The 21,355-nt window shown below is 45.8% G+C and overlaps 1 protein-coding gene across 1 annotated transcript in view; it reads right to left on the reverse strand.

The window, feature by feature from the left end:
• The window catches only part of TMEM178B (transmembrane protein 178B), a 312,133-nt gene that overhangs the window by 194,459 nt on the left and 96,319 nt on the right, over positions 1-21,355 (reverse strand). Inside the window, exon 2 of the mRNA XM_041002210.1 lies at positions 20,276-20,389. Within this exon, the coding sequence (XP_040858144.1) occupies positions 20,276-20,389 (114 nt within the window). The remainder of the gene's footprint in view (positions 1-20,275; positions 20,390-21,355) is intronic.

Genomic DNA, 21,355 nt, shown 5'->3' on the forward strand with positions numbered 1-21,355 from the left:
GACATTTGTTTCTTGAGCCTTCCATGTTCTCTCTGGCTCTTTGGAACCCAGATTCCCTCCCTGCTCCCCTGCAGCCCTGACACTTTAAACAGCCTTTTTCTAAAGGAGGGGGAATCTCGGGGTGCAGGTGACACCTGGGAAATATGCATTGCAAATTAGGCATTTCATCAGACACCAGGTCAGAGCAGGTGCGCACACATCGCAGCCTGGCAGGGCTCCCTGGCAGTCCATATTCCCAGGGACTGGAAGCCCCTATTCTTACTGTCAGCACACAGACTACTCAGGAGCCCTCTGCCACTGCTGCTTCTTCGAGAAGCAGGGCCTTTCCTCTCTGGACCCAGCCCCATATCTGATGCTTTCAATGAAGCCTCACTTCCGGGCAACATACAGCCCACTCCCTGAACTCTGGGCCCAGGTACAGAGACAGGACTTGCTAACTCAGCTCCAGGGGCAGCCTCCACTGAGTTCCTCCTGCTCCTCACTTGTTCCTATTCTCGTTTCAGAATGGTCTTTCACTTGGCTGTCATTATTTGACTTCAGCGAATCAATCACAGGTGCTTAGAAGGGTGAATGGGAAACCATCTCAATCCCAATACCCAGACATAACCACTGTTCTGGCTTACGTCCTTCTAGCCATGACTGTATTCCAGTTGGAGATAATCTACATGTAACATTGCTTTCTGATTCTTAAACATTCAATATGTAAGAATATCTTTGTGTCTAAAAAATTTGCATGTCATATTGAATGATCATAGCACAATCGGATATATAACTGAATCATAATTACCTTTATTGTTGAGCATTAAGATCACTACCAATCTGTTGCAATAAAAAAAAAACAAAAACTTTTCTTGTGTTTCAGATCATTTTCTTAGGCTAGAGGTCCTCTGATAAAACTACTTAGTCAAAAGGTAAGACTATTCCACCACTCTTGATCAATGTGGCCAGGATGTTTTCAAATTATTTAACTTTTTAAAACATTTATTTGAGAAACAGACAGAGAGCTCCCACCTACTTGTTCACTTCGCCAAATGCCCACAACAGCTAGAGCCTGGCCAGGCGAAAACTGAAAGGCTGGCACACAATCTGGATCTGCTCCACCGTGTCAAGGACCCAAGTACTTGAGCCACCACCTGCTGCCTCTAATGGAGTGCAGAGCAGTCCCAGGATGCCAAGCTAGGATGGCAGGCACTCTGCAATGGGCTGTAGGTGTCCTGGGCAGTGTTCTAACCACTGGACCAAACCACTCACCCCCAGGTTATAGCACTGCAATCGCCCATCAACACATCCACCATAAATGAGAGATCTCTAATCTTGGCAGGTGGAAATGTAGAGATACACAATTAATTTGCATCTCAGATAAACTGGAGAAGTTGAACATTCTCCATGTTTCTAAGTCATGTGGACATCTCAAATGGTACAAAGTAGAATGGCAGATTGACTTAAGAAGCAGGCCACATGATGTACTTGAGAGTATATCTTGGTGGTATGCTTTTCATGCATGACATTGTACCCCACCAAATGTCTGAAACGATGATAATTTGGAACTGAAAATTCAGATCATATCAATAAAGTGAGTTCCAAAACTCTAAAATTAAAAAAAAAAAAAGGAAAATGCTAATTTCTTTCTGCAACTCTTTTACTTCCCTTACACACTTATTTATTGGGCTCTAAATCTTTTGGTATGCCCTCTTACCACATTCAGCAAGTTATTGTTTTGCTTATCATGTTTGCTGCAAAAACTTCCCTGGTTTCTTTACCTTATAATTTTTCATGAGTTTCTTGCACGTGTAGTTTTTAATTTGAATGCAAACAAACCTATCAGCCTTTTCCTTTGTAATTTCCCTTAAGCTTAGAAAAGCTCTCCCCCTTCAGAGCATCGGATAAATATTTACCTTCTTTTTTTTTTTTTTTCTTCCTTTTCACTTGGTTTAATTGTTTCCCATTGACTACACTCTCAAGGTATTCTTAATCAGCTTGTTTTCAGGCCTTCCCTAAGTCTGGATTACTTTATCTGAGCTCCTCACCTACTCTCTGTGCAGCAACTGTTGGAAGAGGGCTAGAAACGATCCCTTTTAAATGATCTTAACTACACAAGCCTCTGGCTGCGTTCTGTTAACTTTCTTCCCCAAAGGCACAAAGGGCCCAGAGCGTGGGCCCTGCTCTCGCTCCTCACCCCACCTCCAAAGGGCAGCCTCTGCTCCTTCCTAGAAAAGAGGGAAAGATGGCGCTCAGAACCATGGAGGTTTCCTCCCAGGGGTTCTGGGCGCTCCGCCCCACCACACATACACACATGTGCTAAAACACCTGCTTTCTCCTTTTCTTGCTCATCTCTGCCTTTCTCTGCTTCTCTTTGCCTGATCTCTGTAACGTCTGTAACTTGGAACTGGGTTAGTTAAATCAGGCCGGGGAAGCTTTCCACTTCTTCTCCCACTCAGTACAGACTCTGGGATCGAAGCCGGTGAGGGTGCTTGCTGGATTTGCATCCCAGTGAACATTTAGAAGCTTGAATCAGGGAACATCCGGGCAACAGCTGGACTCTCTCATCCCCATCTCTTGCTGGCGATCTGACAGGCTCCCTCAGATACTATCTTCTATTTGTCCTCAGCAGGAAAACTTAAGAAACATCCCACACCTTAGAGTAGGATGGCTGAGCTGGATCAGCCCTGACAGACCTGAAGCCAGGGGAAGAGCACTGTGTTTTGACTTTGAGCAGGAGAAAACGGAAGACCCAAAGGCTAGGGACTCTGCCCGTGGCGTTCACTGCTGTATCCCAAGGCGTGTGGAGTGGGGGCCCAGCTGGTAACCACTAGGGGATGGTTAAGTGTGTCTTCTGCATCGTAGACCCCTGTGGAGTACGGTGACTAAAATAAATGCAGACAATCGACCACCTGGATTATCCCTCCATGTTTCTTGGCTTCTGGTTAGCTAGCCCGTGCCCTACAAACATACTTTTAGAGCTTTACCTTCAGGTTCCTCACCTTTCAACGATAGGTGAGGAAAATGATCACAATAATGATAAAATGAGATTGGATGATCTCAGACGTCACTTCTAGCTGTAAAGCCCCATGACTGAATTAATAACCTAAAGATGAATGTCTTTATTGATGCTATAAATTCTCTTCTATCTACATACAGGCTTATAGGATATGTCATAATTTATATCTTACGGCATTTCACTGGAAAGTATGGCTTGAAAGGGAACTGAAGCCATTTATGACTTTTCCTAGCCACATGTGCACGCTGCAACAGAGGTACAAAACCATTCTTCAGCCAGATGTTCTATGCCAGCCTGGAAACCATTATTAATATCATAACATGCTCCTAACCACAAGAAATCAGAAGACTTTATTCAGTGGTTCTGAAGTTGTAGTTATTCCTAGCTTAAAAATTAATCACAGGGCTGGTGCGATGGCTCAATAGGTTAATCCTCTGCCTACAAGTGCTGGCATCCTATGTGGGCACTACTTTGTGTTCTGAATGCTTTGTTTCCCATCCAGCTCCCTGCTTATAGCCTGGGAAAGTAGCTGAGGTGGCCCAAAACCTTGTTTAAGGCTAGGAAGAAGCTCCTGGCTCCTAGGTTCAGTTCAGCTCAGCTCTAGACATTGTTGCTATTTGGGGAGTGAACCAGAAGTTGGAAAAATTTGTCTTTCCTTCTGTCTCTGAATCTGCCTTTCAAATAAAAAATCTCTTCGAAAAATAATCTTCAAAAATTAGTCACAGATGAAGATGTGCAGCAGAAACCCATTTTCCAGATAAGTGAATGGGATAGAAACCTCTGATTATGAATCTTCTAGAATTTTCTAGCCAGTACCATTTCAATTATGCTCTTATTTGAGAGGTAAAGAGTGAATGAATGAGACAGAGAGAATAAGATCTCATCTGTAGCTTCACTCCATAAGTGGCCACAGCAGCCAGAACCGGGTCGGGCTGAAGCTGGGAGCCAGAATGCAATGCGAGTTGCAAGGTTTCAGCTTCTTGCACCATCACCTGCACTCCCAATGTCTGCCTGACCACGAAGCTGAAGTCAGGAACCTAGATACTTCAATGTGGAATGCAGGCATCATAACAGGTATGTTAACCGCCAGACTAACTGTCCACCCACTAACTAGTACTAATTCAGATAATTCATATTAAAATGGAAGTGGATCACAGGATTCCTGTCTACTTGGCCTCGGATTTTGGTGGCCTGTGTTCAGGGAGTGCCAACTCATTTGAATATTTGCCTAATTAGGAAGGTAAATTTGCTGCTCCTGCTGCCAGCAATCATGTCGTGCATTTCAAAGCCAAATATAAATGCCTTTTGTATCACCCACAGTTTTAGATTATTCACCTCCCACGTCTGCATAAATCGCACAGAACTGGCCAATTGTCTTCTCTTCTCTGTCTGCCCTCTGCCCTTTCATCGAGGCTTGGCCACGTGGAGAAGGATGCAGATGGCTTGGGACTATTTTGAGGCCATGGGATATGGTAAGACACAGGGAACCGGGTATTTTATTAACCAAGTGTGAGGGAAAGTGACTGTTCTGTGTTGGGGGATGTGACCAGGTTTAGCCCTGCAGCAACTCATCGACCAGTCCTGTGGTTCCTGAGTCCTTTTAAAGGTTCATGCAGAGTCAGTGTTGTGGTATAGCACGCACAGTCACTGCCTGTGATACTGGCATCCCACACGGGCACAGGCTCAAGCCCCAGCAGATCCAACTCCAATCCAGCTCCCTGCTACTGAACATGGGAAAGCAGCAGCAGATGCTTGGGTCACTCACAGCCCCACAGGAGAACTAGATGATCTTGGCTACTAGCCTTGGTCTCACCCATCCTCAGCTGCCCAGCTGCTGTGTCACTCGGCAAATGAACCAGCCGATAGAAAATCAATCTCGATCTCTATCTCCCTTTCTTTTTTTCTTTCTCTCTCTCTTGCTTCAAATAAACACACTCCTTTTCAGTTCCATGCAGCCTCCATTCTCGCCATATGGGACTCCTCCCTGCTGCTGAGACATTTCTCAGCTTCCTCATCACTGTGACTTTGTACAAGCTGTAACATCAACTCCCGAAACTTTCCTGCATCTCCTGAAGAAGCCATAGCCATGCTCATGGCCCAATTTGAATCTGCTTCCCAAAAAACTCTCATCAGATCATCCTGGTGCAATGGTGTCTCCCTCTGCTAGTTTTCATGGCATTTGCTTTATCCCAGAGTGCTCATTATTGCAGCAATTTGTGAATGAATGCAGATAAACATATATGAACTCCAGATGAGCAGGAGCCAGGCTGTTGAAAAGGAAAAGCTACCTTTTCTTGGTGCCTCCAGGACCAGTCATCTTGTAGGAACATTACAGAGGTAGTTTCTAGGGAAGACAAGAACCTGTGCCATAGGGAGGTTCTCAACTTCAGCTGGGCCAGCTTAAAGACTAGCAGGGGGAACAGCCGCATCTATGACAAGCCCCACAGGTGATTCCGATGCTGGTGATCCTGGAAGCACTGCTGAGAAATTCTGATCCATGAAATATGCGGCACCATAGGGACAGATGCACAAGGAAGACAAGGAAGCTGAGCCAACCGCTAATTTTTCAAAATAGAGAAGCAGCACACAGTTGGTATTCATTGATGGAAAACTCACTTGGGCACATGGAGCTCACCGTATTGCTGTGACCGGCAATGGCATACATCCAAGAGCTCAGGCCTTCTGAATACCAGGCTCCCTGGAAGCAACAGCATGACAAGAGGCCTAAGTCACTTTCCAGACAGGACAAACACTCCAAGGAGACAGGGGAGGCCCATGGCATGCCTACTAATGCCAACAAGCAGAGAAGATTAGGAACTCTGAGAATGTGTGAATGTGGCCAAATAAGAACATTCATCCTCCAACTAGGGGTCCTCCAGCTGAGCACATCACAGATGCCACCTTCAATACTTACTGGGTTTGCACCACTGTTCTTCCAGCCAATCTTGTACCTGACACCCCATCATCCCATTCTTAACTATTTTCACCATTAGCTCAAGAAACATGTTTCAGGCCTACCATGAGCCAGGTATCATTTTTGACATTGGTACTGAAAGGTAGATAAGACATATTCTTTGACCTAGGATAAATAAATACAAAAGTAAATATATAACAGTGTGTTGATGGTGACCGACGCAGGAGACACACCCGCCTGGGAGAGAGGAGGGTAGAGGCAGAGACCTAATCTAAGAATGAACATATTCCTCCAATATGACCACATATGAATCAATATATTCTCTATCTGCTCCATATTACAGAAGAATCTCCTAACTCAGGGAATTGACATCATCCACCCTCCTTCTATGGTCTCCTCCAGCTTCCTCCCCCTGGCCATCCTGTCTCCACCACTGGCCTCCTGCTTCCTGGGTTTGAAGCCTGACTGGTAGATCGTCAAGGGCCTCGTAGCAGAGAGCTCCAGACCTGCGTTCTGTCGCTGGCAGCACAGCCAGAGATCCACGGATGCCAGCGAACTGGGGAGAGTCTTCTGGCAGGAAAAAGCAGAACTTAAGAGGAAGAAACTAGGGAGGAAGCAGTCTTAAGCTTACATGAGTGAATCGGTGCTTAACTCCCATTTTTCACCAAGAGTTAAGTGGTGTGGGAAAAGCAATGCAGACCATTGCTCCTGTGGTTGATTATCTGCAGCACAGCTGGCCAGCCAGGGAAGTGCCTGGCAGAGAGAGCCTTGTCCCTCCGCAGCTTCTGCAGAGCAACAGCACCCTCCCGCACAAAAAGGTATCTGAGAAACTGGTTCCACTCCAGTGGGCAGGCCCGGATTCTAAGCCTTAAGCAGGAGAGCTGCAGAGGAAATGCCTAGCTGATCATCAAAAGAAAACAGAAAAATGGTGGGTCCTAGGCACACAATTATTTCACTAAGCAAGTGTTTACTTTTACAAGGCATCCGCAATTTTTCTTAAGGTTACAAACCGAGTAACTGCAATCATTGATTACATTAATGGATTACCTCTGGAGAAGAAATCTAATTATATTTTTGTACAAATTGCAAAACCTAGATTAATTTCAAACTTCCTTGGCGGTCCTGGCATTTCTTGCTGAAGCTCTGTGATGACACTCTGCAGCAAGAGATCCAAACCAGAGCAAAGAAGCTGCAGTCCTCGGAGGGCTGTGTTCATTCGTGGGACACACACGTGAGAAGCATCTCGCCTTCTGCATCCTGTCTCTGTTCTGGGCACTGGAGGTACAGGTGCAAGCCAGACCATATCTCACTCACCCTGGAGCTTTTCAAAAGTTAAAAAGGTTCGGGCCCGGCGCGGTGGCGCAAGTGGTTAAAGGTCCTCGCCTTGCACGCCCAGGATCCCATATGGGCGCCGGTTCTAATCCTGGCAGCCCCGCTTCCCTTCCAGCTCCCTGCCTGTGGCCTGGGAAAGCAGTCAAGGACGGCCCAAAGCTTTGGGACCCTGCACCCGTGTGGGAGACCTGGAAGAGGCTCCTGGCTTCGGATCGGCATAGTACCGACCCATTGCGCTCACTTGGGGAGTGAATCATCGGACGGAAGATCTTCCTCTCTGTCTCTCCTCTCTGTATATCCGCCTTTCCAATAAAAAAATAATAAAAATAAATCTTAAAAAAAAAAAGTTAAAAAGGTTCAAAGGCAACAGCATCCCAAATATTCCTGAATCCACTGAAGTAACTACCAGACTTCATCGTTGAAAAGGAGACATACCATGGCTAATAACCACTTCTTAAATTCAATGTGTCTCAAGCACAGAAATGAAATTTTCAGAAAGCAGTAATTATTCTTCAATCAAATCAATCAAATTATCATATGGGGGAATTTTCAGTGAAGGTAACTTGGGTAGGACTATACACTGGCTTAATTGTTTCTGAAATCAATTTGGTATTATCCACCAAGAACTTGAATATTTATGTCTTTAACCAGTAGTTATTGTGGGCATTTATCCCAAAGAAACAATCAGAAATATGACAAAAAATTTATGAGCACTATTATTGTTACATTATTACTTTGACAGTGATGATGATGATGATGGCTAAAAACTAGTTCAACATCAACATTTGACAAGGAAGTTAAGTAAATTATGTATAACCATATGGTAGGATATTATAAGCCATTAAAATCTTATCTATGGAAAGTTTTTATGACTAGGAAAACACTTATAGAATTATAAATATGACTTGGTATATAAAATTACATACAAAGTATGCATTCTATGCTGGAAAGCAGTGAAAAGAAAACATAAGGACATTTTTCACAAGTCATCTATTGATGACGGTATGTTAGGTGTCTTTCTCTCCTGTTCTTTCATACTTTGTTAGACATTTTTCAACAATCATGTTTTGTCTTGATAACAAGGATAAATGAAACAAGTTGATAGAGAAGAGATAAAAGGAAGAAGGGAAGGCATTTGGCACAGCAGTCAAGATGCTATCTGGGACGCCCACATCTCATTGGGGATGCCTGATTAGGTCCTGGCTCCACTTCCAACAGTCTTCTACTAATGCACAGCTTGGGAAGGCAGCACATGACTGCTCCGGTACTTAGATCCCTGCCACCCACATGAGAGACCCAGGCCAAGTTCTCAGCTCCTGGTTTCCGCCTGGCCCAGGCCTAGACACTTCAGGAGTTTGGGAAATGAACCAGAACCAACATATGGCAAATCCTCCCCTCTCTCTTCTTTTCTCTTTCCTCCCTCCCTCCCTTCCTTTCCTTTCCTTCTCCCTTCCCTCCTTTCAAATAAAATTAAAAATATAATATAATATAAAAATATAATATAAAAATTATAAAATGCTAATCTAACAAAGAACAAAAAAAGTGGTCATTTCCCCTACCTCATAGAACTGGGTTTAGGGTACCCAGTCATGAGGAAGGGATCCTTTAACCCACAGTTAAAGGAAGGGATCAGATGTCAGGCATGTGTTTGTGGTCCAGAGTTATATTCAGTGACATCCATCTCAAATGTCCTACCTCCTTTTGGGATTAGCCTGCTTGACAGCTAGGTAGCAATATCCTTGGCAAGGCTTAAATAAATCTACAAAACTTCAACTCTCATTAATGCTACCATTCTCAACCATCAAGATGAATCCTGGTTGGTCCTCCAAACTTTACATACTGACTCACCAAAAAAAAAAAAATGCTTTCCAAAACATGTAGCATTTTCCAAAATTCTTTTTAAAAATGCCTGATAGAGTAACCAGAATCCCATTCTCCTACTTCCCAAAACATGGTACTGACTGTAATCAGTAGACTCTTTAGAAACTTTCTCTGGAGAGTTCATCCCACCAAAGGAGATGAATTAGGTAGCATATACCAAGGACACCCTGTCTGTTCAGCACTTATCTTCCATTCAGTAAGCCATAAATACTTAATGATGAGGCCAAAATGATGACTCAGTTGATCGATAGTGAGCATGGAGACTCCACCCCATTTCCACACACTACTGGGATGGAAGCTGAGGGCATGGAGGAAAGCTACACACAGAACAGGCCAACGGCAGTTGGATATTGCTCCTTCCCTCCAATCCTTCGTTCCTTCCTTACCCAGGGCTTGCCCCCAACCCTCCAGCAGATGGTGGCTCAGGGTTCCCAGGAGAGCTAAGATTGTTCCGAGGCTTTGCTGGAGGTTCTGACAGCCGGGATGGGGGTGCCAGCCATTTCCTCACCAATGTCCTTGGGCCATACAATTTTAATAAGGTCGACCTCAAGAAGGAAAAAGGAGCCTGGGACCATGCTGAATTATTCACAGCTCCAACCCACTAACGCAGAGGAACTCCTCTTATGAGGGTAAGTGATAGCTACTCATTGATTTTTCCCTCTCCATGAGCCTTGGATGAGTTTTTTTTTAACTATCCTCTTAAATCTAAACTTATGAACAGTTAGTGAATTTGTGACTTGTCTTTCAGTGTTTCTTTTCCCAAGAATAATTTCAATACCTGGACTTGATGATAAAATAAGGCAAGAGTTTTAAGATATTTGCATTCATTTAAATATAACAGTATGAAAAAAATGTTAAAAATTAAAAACTATCATCAAAGAGGCTTTGTTTTAATAATAAAATTATTAGTCTTGAGGCTTCTGTGAGTTCTACCAAGCTGAATAAACACTGCATGTCAAGCTTTCACCATAGCCCAGAATCTTTACTCTCAGGGACAGGAACTGAAGGCCAAGAAAGATGGAGTAGGGGGCACAGAGTCCCCAAGTGACATGTGGACAAAGTGGGGGAGACAGGGAACTGGCATGGGGCCACCTTCTGAGGCCTCCCACATTCACTGACAATCCTCGGGAGGAAGAAGGAACCATCCTTTCCTTCTCTATCTCCCTCCGCAAAAGGATGTGCCCAGAGCTCTGGGGAGAAGACATCTGGTGTATAGTTGCTTCTCCTGGTTTCCTTGGCAACCACGCAGCATCTTGAAGCTCCAGGAGTGAGGTGCTGGGATGGGGTGGCACATGGAAGTCAGATGTGTCACTTCGACACCCCTGTTTAGCAGCCTCTCAGCTTCAGAATTTATATACACACCCCACTCACTTGCAACTGCTCATTTCTAATTTGGTGAAGGTGCTCAAGCAAAAAGCCTCAGCGAAATGTTATATAATGAGTCCCATGGTAATAATGTGCAGTGAGACTGGAGCCCAAGACTGAATGATCCCTAGCGCCCAATGACACTCAAGGTCCCTGGGAGGGGGTTGTGGATTTCACACAAACCTGCATACAGCACATTAAGGGACATCCATTTAGTTCACATTAGTAGCTAGTTATGGGCTGGGACCAAGGGACAGGAAGTTGGAGCTTTCATCATGGGGGTGAAGGGTCAGCTTCAGGCGATCTGTCAATAAGAAGGACAGCTTGATGAGGTTGGGGGATTTAGACCATAGGGAAACAAAACTGCCTAGAGAGTAGAAAGATACTGCTCCAGCTTTAAAGTGAGTTCCATTCGAAAACCTCATCTGTAAGTCAATTACTCAGAATTCAGAGCTCATTTCCAAAGAAGTCATGTCTGTTATAAATGATGATTGTTTCTAGGTTAGTCCACAAAAGCCTATTTAACTTATAATGCAGATGAAATACTATACATTTGCAATGAAAAGCAATCGGGGAAAAAAAATCTTGTTGTGATACCAGTAATTAAATGAAAAACAGGAAAGTGGAAAATAAATCACTTTCTTTCATTTATGTTGAACTCTAGAGCTCGTGGGTGGAGGGGGTGACCAGCTGGTGGCTCATCATAGGGAGAGTTCCCTTGGTTACATTGGATAACGACTAGAGGGGAACAGCTCCTGGTAGGGGAAGCTGTTGGAGGAAAAGCGGACAGGGCCTTTGGTAGAAAAGAGAGGGAGAAGTCAGCTCACATGGCAAGACACAGCTGGGGCTCCCTGGGGGAAGGATGAGCATAAAGTTTGCTGTTACAAAGGTCTGTATCCTGGCTCCATCTTTGTCTCTTACTGTAGCTATGCGGTGCTGCAGGAGCACCTGCTCCTCCATTACTTCACCAGCATTCAGCTGATTGCTGCACACACTTGCATGCTTAGACACCGGTGCACCACTCGGGCTCCACATCATGCTAGGACTCATTGTTCAAGCTCTGAGAGAGCTGTTAGCCTCTGGCAGCCAGAAGCCCCTTTGGTAATTGCCCCAACACAGAGTCACACCTCCACATGAAAGTATGGAGAACTGGGCATTTCAGTCCCACTTTGGAAGCACTGAAGGCCCCTCTCAGTTGAGAGCACTCAGGAGTATCAGCACCTTTTCTTATTCTTCCTTCCAGATGTGGAAGGCAATCCTTAACAAGTGTTAAGGGTGATCCTTAACAAACACGCTGCCACTGGGCTCCCTCTCAGGTTGAACGAATGATGCTCCTGCTTCTAGTTACCTACACAGGGTATGGACCAGCAGAAAGGCCCAGTGACAGTAGAGCTGGAGGCCAAGAACAGGGTGACCTCAAGGATCTCGGGAATTTAGGACGATGTCCACTCTCAGCCCCCTGAAAACAGCTGGGGCATATAGGTGACCTGTAATGGTTACTCTTAATATATGAGTATTTTCAATCAAGAGTTCATAATTTGAAAACAAAACATAAGTAAGAAATATAAAGACTTCTCGTTTGGAAATTCTCTGTCCAATATAGCAGCTGCTGCTCATGTGTGACTATTTAAATTAAAATTAAAGTAAATACAACTTGAACTTGGGCTCCTTCACTGAATTTGTTACATATCGAGAGCCTGGTATCTACAAGTCCCTATGGCTACCACATTATGTGCTGCCAACTTATACAACATTTCTATCATTCCAGGAAGTTCTATTGTGTGGTGGTAAATGGACTGCTTAAGAATGTTCTCACTGGGGCCAGCACTGTGGTGCAGTGTGTTAAACCACTGTTTACCACAACAGCATCCCTTATTAGAGCAGTTGTTCAAGTCCTGGATGCTCCACTTCTGATTCAGCTCCCTGCTAAGGAGCCTGAGAAAACAGCAGAAAATGGTCCCATTGCTTGGGCCCCTACATCCCACATGAGTGACCCTGATGGAATTCTAGGCTGTTGGTTTTGCCCTGACCTAGCCCTAAGGATAGAGAGAGAATCTTCCATCTGCTGGTTCACTCCCCAAATATCTGCTCTCTCTCTCTCTCTCCCTCTCTCTCTTCCTCCCTCCCTCAACCCCTTTCCTTTTTCTTCTCTCTCCTTCCATCTCTCCCTTTGTTGCTTTCTAACTCTGAATTTCAAATAGATATTATTTTTTTAAAAAAACAATGTTCTAAGTATATTTTTATGTCAACTTTCCATTTAAGCCTCCTTAGACTTTCAGAGAAAGTAAGACAAATAAATACGGCTTTTTCCACCACTCCATCCACCATCAGACACACAGAGCTCTAGCTCTGTACGAGCAACGCTGAATTCTGTAAGAACTACTTTAATCCAGAATGAGTCAGGGCTATATAGATATCCCTGTTTACTACAACCTCCAACCCCAAGCTTAAATAGCAAAAGAAGACTAAGAGGGAATAAAACAGCAGAGACCATAAGTTCCTAATGTTAGGCAGACAGATCAGTTGGCAGAATTATCTAAAGAAGCACCAATTCCTGTTCTTCAAACACTCCACTCCACTGGTAACCACATCACTAAGATGTGGCAGGTGTGAGGATGCCTGCAGTTCAACCTGAGCAGTCAGGCAGCCTTTATTCATGTTCACAGACAAGGACATCGGAGGCTCCTCCTGGACGCTGCTCGTGCTGCTCACTGCCAATGACCTGAGGAGCCACAGCAGAGTCTACGGCCTGGGCAGGACTTTGTGGTCTCTTTGGCTGACCCCACACACTTCCCCTGACCTGCACTTGGGATCTTTTCCTGGTCTCCCACCCACTCCACAGACCCGACACTTCAACCTCGCTACTTCATGGCATTTCAGGTCCATGTTGTGCCCATGGTATGGCAGCAGAACAGTCCCAATAGATTCAGAAAAAAAGCACTCTATAAATAAAGAATAGATAAATGAACAAATGCATGAAGGCGACCTACAGGATTGTGAGCAGGTCTCTACCATGTCTGTGTCAGAATGCTTAGCCAGAAGAAAACAACTTCCAATCCAAAGTGAGTTTGAGAAAATGCCCCCAAGGCCAGACTCCCAACTAATTCCCAGCACAAAATTGGACCTGCACATTCAGATGAATCGCAGTTTAAAGACTGCAATTACTCCAGCACAGTAGTTCTCAAAGCAGTTCTTTCAGTGTGTGGAAAGCTTGAACTCCACTCTGCCTCCATTCCAGGACAACTCAGTTCCTTACCCCTGAGGCTATCTCTGAAACAAACTTTCCCTCCTCTGTACTCTGTGTTTAACCCCTGCTCCTAGCCACGCCTCTATTTCAGTGAGTAGGGTTATCAGCTGCAAGTATGTTGACAAGCACCTCCACAGAGCCAGTGCCCTCTGCGCCATCATTCCTGGCTAGAGCTCTACGGCAAGAACAGGTGTAGGTGTGATGTCATTTGCAGGAGTCTGTGTTCTCTACCTGGCTCACTGCAGAAATGCCACAGGTGATCTGGGAGAACAGGCATGGGGCAGCCTGTGGGCTACAGGCTTGGGAGTCCTGAAAATGTAACCATGTTCCTTGTAGGGATTGAGTGGGAAGTGCTAGAAAGACGTGGCATGGCTTGCAAAAAAAGCAAACCTAAAGCTTACAGGCAGCAGGCAGCATTGTTCTACTGGATGAGTTTCTCTGCCACAGGGGCCTGGGGATGATCTTTTGCTTGTGATGACCCCTGAGGAGATCAGCCTTGCAGACAAGACTGCACAGTGAGAGCCTCTTGCAGGCTGCTCTCACAGATTCATTCGGGAGAAAGGAAACGGCTGACACTGCAGGGGACCTCAGCTTCTAATGTCTGGGATGTTTACCTCATTAGTCTGCTTTACATAACATCAGCCAAAAACAAAATGAAGAAAATAACTGGAAAGCTCAAGTTCAGACTCACATTCAGAGTTCACATTCTCAAACTCTAACAAGGCATGGGACCAGGCCCTACATAAGCCCCTAGGCAGCCCCTTCCTCCTTGGCTGGGACACCTGATCTGCAAAGGAGCTGAAACCACCTCCTCAGAGCCATACAGTCATGTGGTCTGGTGAGTGGTCATGGTTACTGCTCATTCCATCCCAAACCCTTTGGTCAACAACAATCATCCTCTTTTAACCAAGAATGACTTGAACAGGAGAGACCAGGCATCCAGAATATTCTGGGCTGGGCTGGGCAGTCCAGAGAGGTCTGAGTAGGAACAAAGCCCAATGAGCAGCTGTTTCAAATAGGCGTGCTGAATCAGGAGCAGCCAGGTCAGGCCATCTGGAAAGAAAACGCAAGTGCCACTGGACAAGAGTCGCACATGCCAGTAGGTCAGTACCACTGGGGAGAGCCAAGCAGCTACCACATCCTGGACCTGGAGTAACTGGCAGAACCCAGACAGCACCACGGAGACTGGAGCTCAGGGGCAGGACTCTTCAATTCCGGACAGATGGAAGCATGAGGAAGGGTGTGATAGGCCAGATGAAGGCTGCCAGGAAGGGCTTGGGTGAGAATAGCGTAACAGCTCTGCACCGTGCTCCATCCATGCCAGAGCAGGGCACATGCTGGGCTTCTTACCAGACAGCAGCCTGCTCAGGGGCTGCTCCCCCAAGCCTGAGCTGACCCACCAGCTGGGGTGAGAGCAGATGCTGCAGGGCCAGATAGCCGAGGGCAGCATCCGGGCATCTGCAACAGCCACGCCAGTCAAGCCTGGCTGGAAGACAGAAAAAGACGGACAGAGATGCAGCAGACTCAGTGGACGAGCAAGGACACTTTGGAAGAAACTTCATCAAGAGAAACAAGAGGTCCAAGTCTAGGAACTGCCTTCAAGATTGCCGTATCAGTTTTTGCTGGGTCCTGCTTGTCTTCTGTCTGTCTGAGGTGACAACAGCAGCAGGGCAGCTGTGTGAGGCTGGGTGTCTGTGTGTGCAGCTGGGGGTGAGGGCTAAGGAGGAAGAGGAAGAAATCATTACTCTCTCCTTCTCCCAGGGCAGTGAGAAATGTGCAATGTGGCATCCACTCTCACTAATTGAGCCCTCAGTCCTGACATCAGGAAGACTTAAATAAATAAATAAATAAATAAAAGATCTGATTGCAGGAAAGTGGATTCGCAGCCGCCAGACCATCAACTGTGAGTTAAAAACCTCCATCTTGGGCCCAGCGTGGTGGCCTAATGGCTAAAGTCCTCGCCTTGCATGCACTGGGACCCCATTAGGATGCCAGTTCTAATCCCAGTGGCACCTCTTCCCATCTAGCTCCCTGCTTGTAGCCTGGGAAAGCAGTTGAGGACGGCCCAAAGCCTTGGGACTCTGCACCCACATGGGAGACCCTGGCTTCGGATTGCCTTAGCTGCAGCCGTTGTGACGACTTGGGAAGTGAACCAGCGAACAGAAGGTCTTCCTCTCTGCCTCTCCTCCTCTCTATATATCTGACTTTCTAATAAAAATTAAATCTCTAAAAAAAAAAAAAAAAAAAAAAAAACCTCCATCTTGCAAATACTGGACAGCCAGACAGCATGTGGAAAATCCGAGCTCACAAACACATCTGTAAGTTTCAGGTCCTGCAAGCCTGAGGAACCTCAACAAAAGCTGCACAGAGAGCCCTGCTAAAAAAAAAAACCCAGAGGCCAGAGCGAGACATCTCCCTCTCGCCCGCATACACATGTCCCAGCCCTGCAGCCTCAGGCAGGCTCTTCTCCAGTGGCCCGGGGAATCTCCCTGGAGACCCCACCTGGAGCAGCCCAAGACCCATTTCCATACTGCCTTCCCAGTTTCTTCTTCCAGAAGCTTTCAGCATCTAAATTTCCCCAAATCCACTGTCTGGACTTCCTTCTTGGACCACAGTCCACTCTGTTGGCCTGGTCAGTCCCTCTCATCAGCCACTCAGGCTTCCTGCACCATTTTCCCTTGCCTGACCACTGGGAAGTGTCCAGGTCAATGTGACACCTGTGGCAAGGAGGACAAAGGCAGAGGCACCTGGGACAGTCTATGTGGGTCCTGGGGTTGCACAAAGACTTCTCCAAACACTGCCACTGCAGAATGAACTGCAGGAGAAGAAAAGCTTGTGGGAGCAGGTCCTAGAAGAGGAGTGGGCAGCAGTGTAGTGCAGTCTGCCGCAGTGCCAGCCTGTTTCCCCAGGCACTGGTGATCATGTTGTGTCATACTCAAAGCATTAGATTTGACAACTCAGGTAGACAGCAGCCTTCACCAAGCTCACTTTCTGCAGCTGCCTATCCCTTCCTCTGGCCAGTCAGTGCCACTTGCCTGTCCTGGTCTGGCTCTGGAGGCAGCAGGAGGATCTGGATCAGGAGTTTAGCACACCCAGATCCCACAGAGGCAGAACCAAGTGAACTGCTCATCAGGGTCACTGGGAATGATGGAAAGCAGCAGCAAACGGGAAAGCAGGTGGCCACACCAAGTGGATGGCCAGGCTTGAGTGGACTGAGGATGTGGGTCGTAGGCCCAGGAGGTGATGCGGCTTTTCCAACGGTGAGGAAGAGAAAAAGGGTGCCCACAGTACTTTACCAGCAATCAACATGCAAGCTCATTTCCTCTGAGTGGATTTTTCTCTTCCCATTTGGGTTAATCAGCTGACCCCAAGCCTACAGATGCTCTTACCCTTTCACCTCTGACCCTGGAGTAAAGGAGCTCACAGTCCAGCAACTAAGTCTCCCGTGGGTGGGATGCACTTTTCAAAAACCATAAGGTCATGTTTAACTACGCTGTGCTTTTTCTTATTTGGAAATGTTTTCCACATTGATGATGGATGATCAAATGCTTGATGAAAAGTATATCATGCAAAATTTTAATCAAAGGCTATATATTTACCAGAAGCTATTTTAAGGATAGGGGAAAAAAAATCAAATTTCTTCCCTTTGGCAAAAAAAAAAAAAAAAGAAAAAGCCCCTACTGATAAAAATCATAGAATGCAAGATTTCATGATCAAATTATAAACAATATCTAATTATAAAACAATAACCAATCATGTTTTTATTTCCAACACTTGATCACAAGCATTTGTTTATTAATAGCTTCTTCTTTTTGAAGAGGCTTTCTGCAACCTCTTCTCAGCTCGCATGATCAATATCTGTCCCCTGGAAACCGGCACAAATGCTGTGCTTCCTAATCATGCCAGCGTCCCCGGCCACACTTAGTGCCCCCAGCCTCAGCTGTGACAGATGCGCAACCTGCCCCTGGTTAAAAATATCTGTCAGAGATGTCAGAAATGGCCCATGTTCTCTGCCCGCTTAATAGCCCATTAGGCGACTTCATGAAAGAGGCAGATGCATCCCTCCCCGGAGGGGAGCCTCAGGTACACCAACACCACGTGCTGGAGACCTTTACAGAAATCAATCGTTGAGATGGCTTTTATCGGTTAAAAATAGATCTGTCAGCACCCCTGGTCACAGCACCAGCCACACGCCAGATTTGTAAAACGCAACAGCACTCCAGTTAGAGAATGAGGACTCAGGGGACCCACAGGGCTCAAAGGAGGCCCACGAACCTGGACTGGAGCTGCTCCCCTCGGCCTGCCCTGCTGCCATGTGACATGTTTCCATGGATGCCTCAATGGGTTCTCTCTTTGAATTCAGGATATTTACAGCAGGGCTAGCCAAAAGAGCTGCCAGGTTTCCCTTGAAGTGTGTCTGTACAATTTACACCGAAAATAACTCTTCGGCTGAAAAATTTCCACCAACTCTCATAATTGCTCGAAGCAATCCTCCTTATTGTAATGATCACTTCGCCTTACAGTATGAATGTCTCTCTCCTCTGCCCCTAAACTTACGGGAGAGCCCTACGGTCAACACCCACCACACATCAAGGAATTCTGTAACATTGCTTCAGTTGGGTTCATTTGAAGCACAGCTGACACATCAATATCATCTTCCTTCTTAAGATCCTGAATTCCTAAAAAAAGTTAGACTTGCAAAGATATCAACAGGACTTTTATCCTAAACATCCTTTTTAGACTCCTAGTAATTAACTACCATAGATCCAACCTTTGTGGGAAATCAACAGAAACTGTCCTGTACTTTTATATTTGGTTTCTTAGATGTTGACCTCCAAAGAGAAATGGATGGCCCCAATTATTCGTGCCTCCAAGGTAAATGTAATATCAAAATTAGAGAAATATGTAGCTTAGCACTGACACCTAGCACATGGGAATGCTCTTGGATCATTGGCTGGCTGTCCCCATGTACCGCCTCGAGCATGCAGGAGCAATAGTGAGGTTTACGCTGGCCCATCTGCCGCCCCTCTTCTAGCTCTATCATCTTGGGGCCACAGCGTTTAGTAACAATCACCTGGACATTCAGCCAGAAGTTTTCTTTTGAAATTAATGAATGATTATTCTTTTTAGTTTAATTTTACATACATACACTCTCCCTCTCCCACCCCCTTCTCTCTCCATGTCTATCTCTCTCTCTCACACATACACATACACACACACACACACACACACACACACACACACACACACACACACACACACTTTCCCCTCCCATATACCAAGCTGTGGCTGTCTAATTAAAGCCTAATCAAAACATGGGCCAATGTACTTAAGAGTGACTTGGCAACAATAAAGAGAAGAAAAATGTTTTTCCCCTGAAGCTGCCTTCTTCAAAGTTTACCCACTAAGGGATACTTAATGGAAAACAACAAAAGAATCCTCATTTGAATATACATGGAAACTGAACCTGAGCCTTGAGACATTCCATTAAAAAAAAAGCCAGAAGATGAATGTGTGACAAAAGCAAGGAGGCAGCATGGAGCTGAGAAAACAAAAAAGTGTCAGCATTAACAAGCACGCCAGCAGGGCCTGGTGTGCTAGCCTAGTGGATAAAAGTCCTCTCCTTGTACCAGGATCCCACATGGAAGCCAGTTCTAATCCCAGCAGTCCCGCTTCCCATCCAGCTCCTTGCTTGTGGCCTGGGAAAGCAGTCAAGAATGGCTCCAGGCTTTGGTACCCTACACCTGGAAGAAACTCCTGGCTCTTGGCTTTGGATCGGCTCAGCTCCAGTCTTTGAGGTCACTTGGGGAGTGAATCATCAGGTGAAAGATGCTCTTCTGTCTCTCCTTTCTATATATATGACTTTGCAATAAAAATAAGTAAGTCTTTAAAAAAATAAGAAGAAGCGTGCCAGCAAAGAGGGCCCTGGCTTAGACACGTGGTGATCCCCACTGAGCAGAAGGATGAGAACAGCCAATAACTCAGTTTGCCTCTTTAGTCATATTCTGTGATGTACGCCTCTGACGATCACAAGCCAAGAAACCCCCTAACTGACCAGCTTAAATATGTTGCTCTTTGCCAAGCAATTACATACAAATCTAGGTCCCAAAGTCTACTACCAGAAGGTTAACAAACAAGATTCAGCCCCTTCAAGCCAATTCCCAGTGCAATGCAGTTTGTAACCACCAGCTGGTCCCCCACCCTTCACAAATGACAACATGCATGGTCAACAGGTGGCTACAATAATATTGGAAGCAACTGGGAGACATGCTAGAATCATGTCCCAAGCATTGGTTTAGCTAGGTAGGTGAAATCTGACATAAGATGTTTTTGGTTTTTTTCGTTTTAGAAGCCAACTCTCCAAATCTATAAAGTAATCCAAACCAGAGTAGGCCATTGATATCCACAGATACTGGCACTCTGTGAGCCCCCATGACATTCTGAGAGTGTACACATATCTCATAAGTAGGAACCTCCAGTCAGCCAAAAATGACATCATGGCAGAGAGCCACAGCCAAAGAAAGCCAGGTGCACTTACGCAGAGCGTGCCACTCGTCCTGCCGGATGGTCTTCGTGATGTTGTACGTGAGGTTCCTGGGGATGGTTGCTGAGGAATAGTGGTATTTGATGTACGTGCATCTCTCAATTTCACCTGAAAAAGACAGACAGGACACCAAATGTTAACGAGGCAACCACCTGATATAGAACAGCTCTGGGATCCATGTTTCTATTCTGGAGAAAGGGGCTGGTTTCACACTGGACCTGTAAACACCTAACATTCCTACAAGGCAATAACTTCCATTCAAAAAGAGCAAGAGGGTTTAGCAGCACTTGCTTAGATCCTGCAGAGGTGGCAAGAGTCAAAGTTTCAACTGAGGGCAGCTCACTAAGCAAATTATACCAGTGTGGCTTAACCTTCCTATGGAAATCAACTCTTCAATCAGAAGAGTAAGTTTAACATGAAACACATTCACTGGTTCCACCTGAGAACCGACAGGCAGCAAACAGGTTCTAACAACGTTGCTTGTGCTGTTGGGACAGTCTCCTGGAAAGGTGAGGAGCAGGTGGAATTCTGCTTTTCCTCCATCCTTCCTGTTGTGGTTTGAGTGCTCCCACCCAAGCTTATGTTGAAATTTCATGTTTGTTGTAGGGTAGATGAGGTCATTCAGGGGTGGGAAGCCAATGGGATGGGACATTTTAAGGAGAGGAGGGACCTGCGCCAGGACACTAAGTCCCATAAAATGATACCCTGGACGGCCTGCGTACTCCACAGTCACCACCCGCACAAAGCATCTCATTTGATGCTGTTGCCTCTTCTTGAATTTCCAAACTCCACTCCATGAGCCAAAGACGCCTATATTCTTTATAAGTTTCTCAGGCCTCGGCATTTGTTGTAGTAACAGCAGGCAGGCTTAGACACTCCCCTAACCTTGCCTCTAAGCACAAAGCACCCACCAGCTGCTTCTCATGTTTCTTGGACTGTGAACACCCTCAACACCTAGTCCACTAAGACCTTTGTAGACAGCTCCTAAATGTCTACGCACACTCTGCAGCTCAAAGGATGCAAATACACTCACATCTTAGAGGAGAGGTTCTCACGTGCTATCCCAGGCCATCA

Source organism: Ochotona curzoniae, unplaced genomic scaffold (genome assembly GCF_017591425.1).
Source record: "Ochotona curzoniae isolate NIBS_2020 unplaced genomic scaffold, NIBS_Ocur_1.0 scaffold_2476, whole genome shotgun sequence".
NCBI lineage: Eukaryota > Metazoa > Chordata > Mammalia > Lagomorpha > Ochotonidae > Ochotona > Ochotona curzoniae.